Source organism: Phaenicophaeus curvirostris, chromosome Z (assembly GCF_032191515.1).
Source record: "Phaenicophaeus curvirostris isolate KB17595 chromosome Z, BPBGC_Pcur_1.0, whole genome shotgun sequence".
NCBI lineage: Eukaryota > Metazoa > Chordata > Aves > Cuculiformes > Cuculidae > Phaenicophaeus > Phaenicophaeus curvirostris.
In genome coordinates this window covers 63,804,432-63,816,187 of record NC_091431.1, presented here as the reverse complement: position 1 = coordinate 63,816,187, position 11,756 = coordinate 63,804,432, and the positions used below count along the sequence as shown (strand labels likewise).

At 43.6% G+C, this 11,756-nt stretch overlaps 1 protein-coding gene across 1 annotated transcript; it reads right to left on the bottom strand.

Annotated features, from left to right (window-relative positions):
- Positions 1–4,677: 4,677 nt before the first annotated feature.
- RAD1 (RAD1 checkpoint DNA exonuclease) lies at positions 4,678–11,723 on the bottom strand. The gene is made up of 5 exons (XM_069880493.1): positions 11,503–11,723; positions 8,459–8,567; positions 5,721–5,979; positions 5,278–5,376; positions 4,678–4,957 (listed from the first exon to the last, which is right to left on the bottom strand). Exons 1-5 carry the CDS (start codon positions 11,695–11,697, stop codon positions 4,774–4,776), a joined length of 846 nt encoding a protein of 281 aa, XP_069736594.1. The 5' UTR covers positions 11,698–11,723; the 3' UTR covers positions 4,678–4,773.
- Between the last annotated feature and the right edge of the window lie 33 nt (positions 11,724–11,756).

Sequence of the window (11,756 nt, the reverse complement as noted above, 5' to 3'; positions counted from 1 at the left end):
ACAGGGAGAAGAAACATATTCTTGGTGACTCATCGGGTCACATCTGTAGAAGTGGCCAGGAATACTCCCAAATGCTGGAATGAAACCTACTCCTATCATTAGACTGCTTGGGAGTGGCCCTCCCATGGTGCTGGCCCAAGCCAGACAGCAGCTTTTGGAAAAAACTGCCCAGCGCGGCTTTGGATCAGCGCATTCCTCTTTGCAGGTGGCCCTGCACAGTGCAAGGCCAGGCTACTGCTGTGCCAACCCAGCTGCACAGCATCCCGACCCCTTCATCCTCAGGAGTATCTCATGCAGTGTCCGCACTGGCAGGTGATTCCTGGGAGCTGGTACCAGGGCTTGCATCCTGCATTGCTGGGTTTCCCAGGAGCACCCTTCCACCTAAATGCTTACTCCTCTGATTCCTGGACTGCACTGGCATACATACGTATGTCCAGACACATGTCTCCTTGGACAGTGTTGCTGCAAACCCCCTGCAGTCACTATCTGACGTGGTGGATGGCTTCACACCTTCCTCAGTGCAGCAAATCCATTGCTGCGCTCCATTGGCATTTATGGAGTAGAATCCACATGTATGTATAGCCAACAAACCTATTTAACTAGATAAATATAGGAAATGTATGGAGGCCTCCAGCATTCTGCTGGTTGGCTCATTTTCAGTCAACCACAGAGTCCCATCTGCTCTGGGAGAGTAGGAAGCTGCTAAATTCTCCATGGAGTCCCTTCCCTCAGCCTCACACCAAGAGATCAGAAAACCCACTGTGTTCTTCACACATCTGCAAAAGAGACAGCCATCAACAAACCTAGGTTTCACACTCGGGTTTTGACCAGTGGCTCACTGGGGTTTTGATCTGCAAAAATAAACAACTGGGGCCAGACGGTTTCTAAACAGCTGATCCGAATTCATCAAATGCTGCTCCACGCTGTCATTCTGAAGGGACTGAAATTCCCACCATTTCTTTGCCCTCTGAAGAGGGCAGATTTTCAACAGTGTAAAAAAAAAAAAAGGAGCTTTTTCTGGGTTTCTTTGTTGTGCAGTTCAGATCCTTCTAGACTTCCTTTGGGTGTATTTCTCCACAGAGGGGATACTTGCACAGAACATTCACATTCATGGTGGGTATTCAAGCCCACTCCTCACTGCCTGTGAACTCCACAGAGATGAGAGCTGCGTGGGCACCTGATTACATTTCCCCACAACACTCGCTCCCTTGCAGAACCCCCCCAATTAGACTTAATGATGCAAATGCACCACTGTTCATTGTTAAGAGCACAACTAAGAAAAGCAGCAGGCTAGGAAAAGCCTGTTGTGGCCCTTAGCTTCCATTTCTACTTAAGCAGTCCTGCCCTCTCTACTCCTCAAAGACTGATACATATAAAAATCAGTTTCTGCCTCAACAGGAAACCATCAGGCCTCTACACTGTAATAGCTCTGTTTAAAAGAACAACTCCATTTGTTCAGTTTAGCACTAGTGCTCTTTCAACAAAAGCACTGTTTACTGTTAGTACAATTATTTATTCCTACATATTTATTTTGGTAAGACCCACTTGCTGGACTCTAAAGGTTTACAAGCTGCTACAAAATGAAGTCAAGAGACACACCTGCATGGAACAGCATATGGCTTATCTCTGCTTTTCCAACTGCTCTGCTAACCTCACTAAAGACCCCTCTGATTGAGAATACAGCCACACATAACTAAACAAGTGCTTCTTCCCCATGACTAACTGAAACAGAGATATAGAACTCAATTCCTTCAGGGGAATTTTGTGCTCACTAGTCTTATAGATCCAAATGGTTGTGGATCGGCCTCAACATGCAAAAGTTAGACACAAGAACTTCTCAGCACGGTGGGAGATAACATTAGCACCAGCATTGTTGGTGTTTTGTTGCATAAAGATTACCAGAACCTGGAGCCAAAGTCATTATTTTGGCTTCCAGCATCTTAGCAGACTGACGGGACCCAAATCTTAGTGGTAGTGGTTTTCAGGTAGAATACAAGAGGTGCCTTCTTGAGGACTTGACATCTAGTCTTAATCTGAAGAGCACAAATCAAAATAACAGGAGGAAAAGAAACCAGTTCATTTTGTGGCCTCTGGCTCTGGGTTGCCCAGAGCCCTAAATGCAGTAAATCAGCAGCTAGGGAGCACCAACTATAGCTAGATTGAAGCCAGGTGGAAAACACTGGCTCCAGCTCCCACCTATCAAAATTGGTTTTAGTTACCACCACCAGTAACTCTGTATATTTACATGTACCATTTTATAAGAAAGCAGGTGGGCAAAATCCGAGTCATGATAAGTCTGTTCTCTAATATTACTGATGGAAAAAAAAAGAATTAAATGTGTTTTCTACTGCAGGCTTCCCCTTATCTGCAAGGGGCAAAGACCTGCCAAGTAGAAGAGATAAAAGTGTTCTAAAGGTACTGCCACCTAAGTTGTGGATCGCATGCAGTATGATAGGAAATTAAAACTTATCCACCAATAGAGGTCTGCAGGATTTTAGCAATTTACCAGGTCAAAGAGACACACAGTTGCCTTCATGTCATTCTCCTCTTCACACTTTTTATTTTACTGTGCCTGAAGGCAGCAATCCTAGAGTCCACCACATGCAGATCCTAAATCCACTCCTTGCCTTACTGCAAGGAGCCTGTAGCCCAGACTTCCCACGTTTTTGTACGCCTCCCCACCTCTGTGAGTCTCAGTCCTGACTTGGACCAGCTGGGGTACAGACATTAAGTCTTGCTCAAATCATCTGTGTCTGTAACAGCTATTACTTATGAAATGCAACAGTTACTTTCTGGTATTTTGTGGTGTTCTGCCTTCTTAGGATATTATTTCCATGATCATTGTTGGTAGATTATAGAAGAAATTGTTAGAAGTACTATTTTAAGAAGTAATATAGTACATCTGTAGGCAGTTATATAAAAGTACAAACATTAAGCCACAGTAACATCCTTGAACACAACACAAGGAACTCTAAAATAAATCATGTTAAGAAAGAGCTGTGTTCTGTTTCATTTTTATCCTGTCACCCAGAGATTATGTAAATCACTCTTAACACTCAGTAGTCAGGAACAGTATTAATAATTCCCAAAGAGACCATAAATTTTTTTTTCAATAAAGAAAGTGAGACAGTAAGCCAAAAGGAAATTAATCTGTACTGAATACTTAAGCCTGACCAAAAAAAAGGCAGTAAATAATAACATTCTAAATTACTCTTAAGTATCTTTATCAGTCCTGTAGTTCAAAGATTTGTAGTTGTTTTTCAAATGTAAAATTTATTGCAATAAAGGGATGATCTGCACAGAAGACAAAAGTGAACTGTTGACACTGTGTACTCTGAAATCAGTGTACTCTTGCTGACATAAGCAAGAAGTGAAAAATGGCCAACAAAAGCATTTTAATCTTAAAATAAACTCCAAGGACTTGGGTTCTGATGAAACTGTGGAAGAATCAACTTGGGAATACACGAACTCACTGGTTTCCACATGTGCAAAGCAAAGACCTCATCATCTGACAAACAGAAAAACTTGACTACAGCCTAAAGCTGTAGAAGCCACCCACAGCTGACTCTCAGATCACACCCCGTGGCAGCAGGGCAGGGAGACTTCAGTTTCTTGCAGCACGATATACAATATTTGCCGCTGGTTCAACACCCAGTGTCAGCCGACCTGTTCTGAGCAGGCAGTTTGCAACAAAGAGGCATGAAAGGAGAAGGGCAACTTTTGGCCTAACTACAGCCTGTCCCACTACTCTGCAAAGCTGGTCACTGTGGAAAACTATCCAGAAACTGTGCTCCCTTTTCAGTGAGTAAGAGGTTAGGCCCATTTTTAGCAGTGATGTGACTACACCACTCCAAGGGACATAGGCACACAGCCCTGTACTTCAAGTTAAGAGTCCTTCCCGTTGCTGAAAAAGGCTACTGAAAAAGTAAGCAAATATCACAAATGGTTTCAAATACGAAACATTTCTCTCTTCTTAGAATTCTTAACAGCATTAGTAAAGACTAGCAGGGTAAGAACGGGGACATGTACAGAAACGCTTCAGCACCAGCATTCTTGCGGATGTGTAATAAATCAAGAGATACAAAACAATAATGTTGCCAGAAGAGCTATAAGTAATGAGTAAGAAAATCCTGGCTTCTGTCTTAATTCACCAATTCAACACCAGTACTACAGACAAATGGGTAAATTGGTATCAGATGAAATTCCAAGGCATTGAGTTATATTAAGTATTAATCAACATGAGGGGGAGCCTAGCGGCTTTACCAGCAAAACACATCAGCATTTGCCAGAAAGAAACCACCTGCTGCTGTTAAGAAATCAGATTGAAAATGTCATCCTCTTTCAAGACAAATTTATTTTTAAGTCACTGGAAGTTAACTGGCTAACATAAAGCTACTACTCATATTTTCCTCTGAGTAACTGCTTCAAACAAGCCAAAGGAAAAAAAAATTAAAACGCAAACAAAATTTCTTAGAGATCACTGTAAAAGGCAGCAGCGTATTACCTGAACACCACTTTAACATCTGTGCTGGAATCAGCAGCTATAGGAGATCAACCCCGCTTTTCGCTGTTTCAGCTTCATTTCTTTGGGTCAAGGCTAAGGAATGTTTGCAAGGGAATAAAAAGGAAGTCTTTGTATTTCTAATTCCAGAGTTTAAAAAAAAAAAAAGGACAACATCAAGTCTAAAAATCTTTACAGGTTTAATTCAGTTTTATAAAAAAATATAGTACTTTATACATCCAAAAATATAATACAGACGCCCAAACATATATCTACAGTTCTGCTTCAGCAGCATCTTCATCAGGGCAACAGTAGTATTCCACAAAACACACCTGTCCATCTTCGTTCCTAATCATATACTGCAATGAGAGAAATCCTTGAGCATCTGTTCGAATGGAGACTTTACAAGATAAAGCCAGTGCCTTTGTAGATGGTTTAAGCAAAGAAATCTTGTACCTGGCAAGGGAAAAGAAAAAAAAAGTCATATGAAAAAAATGTATTGTTAAGAGAGATGCCAAAACATCACCCCCAACAGAAATGACAAAATAACTAAAAAACATTACCAACATGCTAATATAATCTTTTCCTGGTGACACCAGATGGACACTGTTATCACTTAGCTTTTGATCACAGACATAAGAATTTTATCGACTGGGGAATATTTTTTCCATGCATTTGCAAAATACAAGTTACAGTAATGCGAAACCAGGTTCTTAATACTTTCTATCAAGAACACATCATCTGCCACAAAAGGCACCAATCACAGAATTACTGACCTGTTTGTCTGGGTCTGGTTACAGTGGAATGCTTCAATCAAATCAGAGTCTCTAGGGTAGTCCAGATGTGCACTCCCTGCATTTCCAAAAGTAGATAACCTGGCAGACAAAAGGCACTTAGTCAGAATACCTGAGCACAGCTCTCTAAACCTCATCAGGATCAGTTATTTTGCATATCTCAATGGCTGTTTCACAAAACACTCGGTTGTTTTTATTTAGTTAAAAACACTACACTGTCCATGTCAGTGCCACATTTCCCAGTCTGTCGATATATTCATCACTATGTTAATGATATTACATGTTGTGATTTACTATACTCTTTACAATTCTTGAACTAAAGCAATATTCTAAAATAGCTCCCCTCTCTTCACTCTGAAAACTTCCAGTCCTTACCAACAGAGGCCAAGCACGAACATTTGAGCTGAAAGCATTGTTTCCGTTACCTGAAGTAGGGTTTATCTGGAGACATAGTAATCTGCAGAACTTCACTGGTCATATCCAGTTCAGCAAATGCTTCTCGTAGACCCTCTGACTGCAGGATAATTTTATTAACAACCTTTGTACTACAGAAATCAAAGTCTAACAACTCCTCAGGTTCCTCAGTGTTAATTTTGCACACTGTCACGACTCCTCCTTCTTCCAAGAACAGCATCAAGGGATAACCATAACCACGATAAGACATCCTAAGGGCTGTTGATGTTCCTGAAAATGAGAATGAAACATATTTTTTGGAGAGCTAGCGAGCACATCTGATCACTTCAAGAAGTTCACATTTTACTGACACGTTTTACTGCATTTGATTTAGCATGTTTGGTCTGGCCTCCAATATACCAATGTGGCAGGCTTAGAGCAGCCTCCTAGCGCTGTGGCGCACCAATGGTTAGCAGCAAAATGAATTGATGCATATGCAGACACCAGTTCAACAAGTGTCATGTACCAAATGGGTAACACTAGCTGTGACAACAAAGCCACATAAACCACAAATAGTTTAATGGAACAGGAAAATCCTCCACAGTCCTAAGGCTCCCTCTGGCTCACATCATCGTCCTTTACTACTCTCATTACTTGTGCAACCCAAAGTGAAATTAACACTGCTTAGCTTGCACCACAGTCACATCCTCCTTTTGCTAGGTATTCACAATGTGAATCAAAATCTGAATGCCAAAGTAAGAGTGCTGTTCAGTACAGTCAATTTAGGTCATTAGGTCAGAATCAGAACAGAAATGGCAGGGGAATGTGGAGTACAACACACAACTGCAACGGCAGAACAGCCTAGGAAAACAGTCACTGCTTCACGTGAGTAAACAGTGCATCCTGCAGCACTCCCACAGTCATGCTGACTTGTAGTTATTTTTTGCTTGGGAAAATATGTTTTGCACAATTATCAAGTAAAAGAAAAAAATTATAGGATGCAGAGTTCACTAAGAACTGTTGGTTTGGGTTTTCTTTTAAACAAAAGGGTTCAAGTAATTCAATATTGGTATACATAATTGTGAAGGCAGCTTCCCAGTAACAACTCTTGTCACTGAAAAGACTATTAACACCCTCAGTAACACAGTCTACTTAATTTTTCTAATTCATACACTCGATAAACAAGACCTACAGTGTCCTTGCAGCACCTGAAGAGGTACCCAACCCAGGGGCAGATTTCTTGCGAGTTAAGATCATCCCTCAGTACCACACCTGCAAGCTGGAGATAACCCTCACAAAACAGATGCAGGTGTAACCTGAGAAGGAACAGAAGGTGCCACAAAACAGCTACTGCACTGGCAGCAGAAGCACGCTGAACTGACAGTGCTACTTAGAACCCCTGCAGACTTCTTCCAAGCCCAGTATATCCACACCAGAACATTTCCTAATTCACACATACATTTGTTACTGCTTCTGAGGTAGCTGGATGTTCGAGGCTGGCACAAGCCACAGAAATAAATTAAAAAAATTAATGAGTTCATTTATTTTTTTTCATTAGCTAGATAAATTCCCAGCTACATCTCCACTGCCTCTCAAGTGTACTGATTTCTGCTACAGCTCACAGCAATTACTCAGCACGAGTCCCCTGTAAGCCTAGTGGGGTTCCCTTGTGGCCTTAAAATGTGCTGACAGCTTTTGTGCTTTTTCAGCTCAAACTGACAGTTCTGATGAGAGGCTGCCTCAGCTTACCCAAACAGTTACCTTTTAGCCTGATGCCAAAGGCTAAATGCCCTGATGGCCATTTAACGGCATGTGACAGTGTGACGCACAGGTCATAGCAGAAGGACCTCAGCACTCTCTACATCCATACTGACTATCCCGAATGGGTTGCAGAGGAACTACTCTGCCAGCTGTGCCCACGTTTTCCCCTCAAGTACAGGGCACTCGGGAACAAATTAGTGTTCATGGGATGTGGATGATCTGTGCCTTGGACTGAAGAGATTCAGGCAGTCACAGCAGCATGTGTCAGTCCTGGGGTACAGCACTGGCCTCAGCATCAGAACTACAACCTAAACATAACACAAAATGTGCCAGAGATGCCTGAACAAATTACTTGACATTTTCTTACCAAGATTACAGAAACTATTTGAGATCAAGGCCAGGCTGGATGGAGCTCTGAGCAACCTGATCCAGTAGAAGGTGTCACTGTCCATGGCAGAGGGGTTGGAACTGGATTATCTTTAAGGTCCTTTCCAATCGAAAACATTCTACAACTCCACAACGATCTTCAACCCTAAACTAGAGCTTGGCTACAAGCTGGGACTGTTCACTGGACCTCATGACGCAAAAAGGTTCTCTCCCAAAACAAGTGGTTCTTCTGTGACAGGATATATTAACTTATCAGAAGACTACTCTGTTTCTCACCTACCCAATAGCGCCCCAGAGATGCTATTCCACTCTTTCTTCCACCTTGCAAACTAAGTCAGGCTTTTCTAGCACCACCTGCTGCAGTCGTCCTTGACATACTGGGTAGGCTCACATCCATCAGCTCCTTCCTTCTCCCTGCTGACTGGTACCTCAGCACACACTTGTACCAGCTTAAGTAAACCGAGTGGACCCTGCTCAACCAGCAGCAGCTGCCACGCTGAGGATGACTTAAGGTGAGGAAGTCAGAAATTCTGCTAAGACTGTAATCTCCCTATAGCCATGTATGGGTTTCATGTGATTACACATGACACACATATACTGTCAAGGTAAAAATGCACCATACCTGGCAAAGAACTGGTACCAAAAATGGTCAAGCAGTCAAGGAGAACAGACAAATTGATCCGGAATGTCACTGATTCCTCCTGCACAGCAAATTCCTGAAAAATTTCTGCCTGCAAGACACAGGAAAGAGGTGAAGAGAGGGGAGTTTCTGCAATTATTTTACCGTTTTATTTCCTTAAATTCAGTGCTTTCATTTTCAGAAGTCAGTGCAATACAAAGTGATTTCTACGTATAATGCAATGTCAGTTTAAGGAAAATGGAGCTTCATCCTCCAAAACTAGTAAAATAAAATCAGGTTATGGCTGAAACAAAGTAGGATAGCGTAAGCATGAAAACCTGAACACTTGTCTTTTGTAGCTTAAAAATGGTAGAATCACACAGGCTATTAGGCTGGAAAAGACCTTTAACATCATAGTCTAACACCTATTCTAACACTGTCAAACCCACCGCTAAACCATGTCCCGAAGTGTCACATCTGTGTGTCTTTTAAATACCTCAAGGAATGGCAGCTCTGACACTTCCCTGAGCAGCCTGTTGTAGCACTTGACAACCCTTTCAGTGAAGAATTTTTTCCTGATATCCAATCTAAACTTCCCTAGTGCAACTTGAGGCCATTCCCTCTCATGCTATCACTTGTTACCTGGAAGAAGAGACCAGCACCCACCTCACTACAGCCTCCTTTCAGGTAGTTGTAGAGAGCAATAAGGTCTCCCTTCGGCCTCTGAGCCTCCTTTTCTCCAAACTGAAACAAGCTATAAATGTTAAAGCCTAAAGCTGCTTACTTCTGAAAGAGGAAAAAAATCAGGGAACTGTAAAATCTAAGTGCCTCCATCCTCCAGAAACAATATTTACTTACTTTTCTTTGCTTTGAGCATAAGCATTTCAAATAATAAAAATACGCAAGAACAGAACAGGTTAGAGTTCACCACACTGAAACGTGATAAAACACGCCTCTTACTAAACCTATGTGAGCAAATTACTCCTGGCTACCCAGAGCACCAGCTGCCTTGTGGTAACTGCAGGAACAGAATATCAGAGAAATAAAGCAGACTAATTTGAGCTGCTTTTGAAAGAACAGTTATGTATATTTACTGGCAGCCAAAGACGGCAAACAGCACCCCGGGGTGCAGTGAACACAGCATAACCAGCTGGTCAAAAGAGGTGATTATCCCACTGTATTCAGCACTGGTACAGTCTCACCTAGAGTGCTGTGTGCAGTTCTGGACCCCACAGTTTAAGAAAGATCTGAAGGTCCTTGAATACATCCAGAGGAGGGAAACAAAGGTGGTGGAAGGGCTGGAAGGAATGTCCTTTGAGGAGTGGCTGAGGACATTAGGTTTGTCTGTTTTGGAGAAAAGGAGGCTGAGGGGTGGCCTCACTGCTCTCTACAGCTTCCTGAGGAGGAGAAGTGGAGAGGGAGGTGCCGCACTCTTCTCCTTGGAACCCAGTGACAGCACATGTAGGAACAGTTCAAAACTGTGTCGGGGAGGTTCAGACTGGACATTAGGAAGCATTTCTTTACTGAGAAGGTGGTCTGGAACAGGATTCCTGGAGACGTGGTTCATGGCCTGTCAAGTGTTACAGAAGCATTTGGACAATGCCCTTAACAATACGCGCTTTTTGTCAAGCAGGTGGACTGGGTTAGCATTGTAAGTTCCTTCCAACTGGAACAATTCTATACTTAACAGATCAATACTTCCAAAGCAGCATCCAGACACTGTTCCCCTGCCCACACCTGAAGTTATGCACCACATGCTGACCACTTCATGAACTCATCCAAACAGCAGAAAGCTAACTGAACAAATGCAGCACCAGTGTAAGAAAGGACTGTGCAACATGGAGCAGAAGAAAGCAAGGGGAGATGCAGCAAAAGGGAGACTTGGGCTTCTCCCCTTTCATACATAGCTTAGGCTGCAGTTTCACAGACAGCAAAGACAAAAACTCTTGAAGGACAAAAGGAAGGTGAAGTTAGATTTGAGTTACTATGATAAAAATAGTCCTCGACCCTCCCATTTACGTCCCCAGCATCATCTACCCTGTCAAAACCAGGAACCAGCAAAACATCTGGGTTTATGAACAAAGCATTTAAAAGCTGGATATGCGTTAAATCAACAGAAAGACACTCAGAAAGTAAACTATTTTAAGACAAATTATATATGTTCCTTAGAGAACTGAAATTAAGCCAGCAGTCATAGCAACAAAAGAGATAGCAGAAGAGTGAGGAAGGCTGCTTTTGATTTTATAATAAATGCAAGAAAATAAGAAACAACTTAGATTACCATTTAAAACTGCCTATAAAGACAGTCCCGTACAGCTGAGACACTTTGCCTACACATTACCTCTCAAGCCCCCTTTCTAGACAAAGTTCAGCCCAGAGAGGATTGAAGGGCACAGGGGTAGAACTCTGCCCCAGCCCTGTGAAGCAGTGCATGCTCCTGCTTCATGGCTGGCAGCCTTCAGCTCAGCCCACCCACTACACTGCACATGAGCATCGGTGCATTTCAGAGTCATAAAATGTCCTGAGTTGGAAGGGACCCGCAAGGATCACTGAGTCCAGCCTGCACAGGACAACCCCAACATTCACATCATATGTATGTGGGCACTATCATAACGATTCTTGAGTATTTGCACTCTTCTTCATCTTTGTTGTCCAAATGCTTCTTGAATATTTGCGCTCTCTTTCACCTTTGTGGCCTTGGGATGAAACATTAAAAAAAAATACTTAAGGATGCTTTATGAACTCGCTCACACATCCAAGGACAGCGTGGTGGGAAGAAGCAGCGGGCTCAGCAGGTGCCAAGACATTAAAGAAGTCTACAAGTTCATCACGCAAGTGGGCAATAAACACGCTAGGCGCCGAGCTCGGCCTTTCATCAGCACAGCCACCTCACAGACGGCCCCAGCCTCCTCACAGTCCCTCCTTCCCTGACGCCACGTTTTCACAGAGGCGCCCCCTTCTCCGCGGAGCAGGCCGCTCTACCGCGAAACGGGGCCTTTCTAGGGAGTCTCCCAGGGGGGCAGGAGCCCCTCGCCCTGCCGCCCCACCTGGATGAAGGCGTTGGCCTGGACGCACTTGGCGGCCTCCACCGTCACGCGGAGGCCGTTGGCCATGGCGAAGCAGGTGGCGTGGTCCTGGAAGTGCACGGCCCGGAGGATGCTGGAGAGGTGCCGGGCGTTGTCCAAGCTGGCGCTCAGCAGCGAGGCCTCGGCGGCGGCCGCGGGCTGCGCCGACAGCGGCATGGCGGCCGGAAGTACAGGACAGCGGCCGGAAGCGCGGGAGAGAAGGCGGAAGGGCGGGA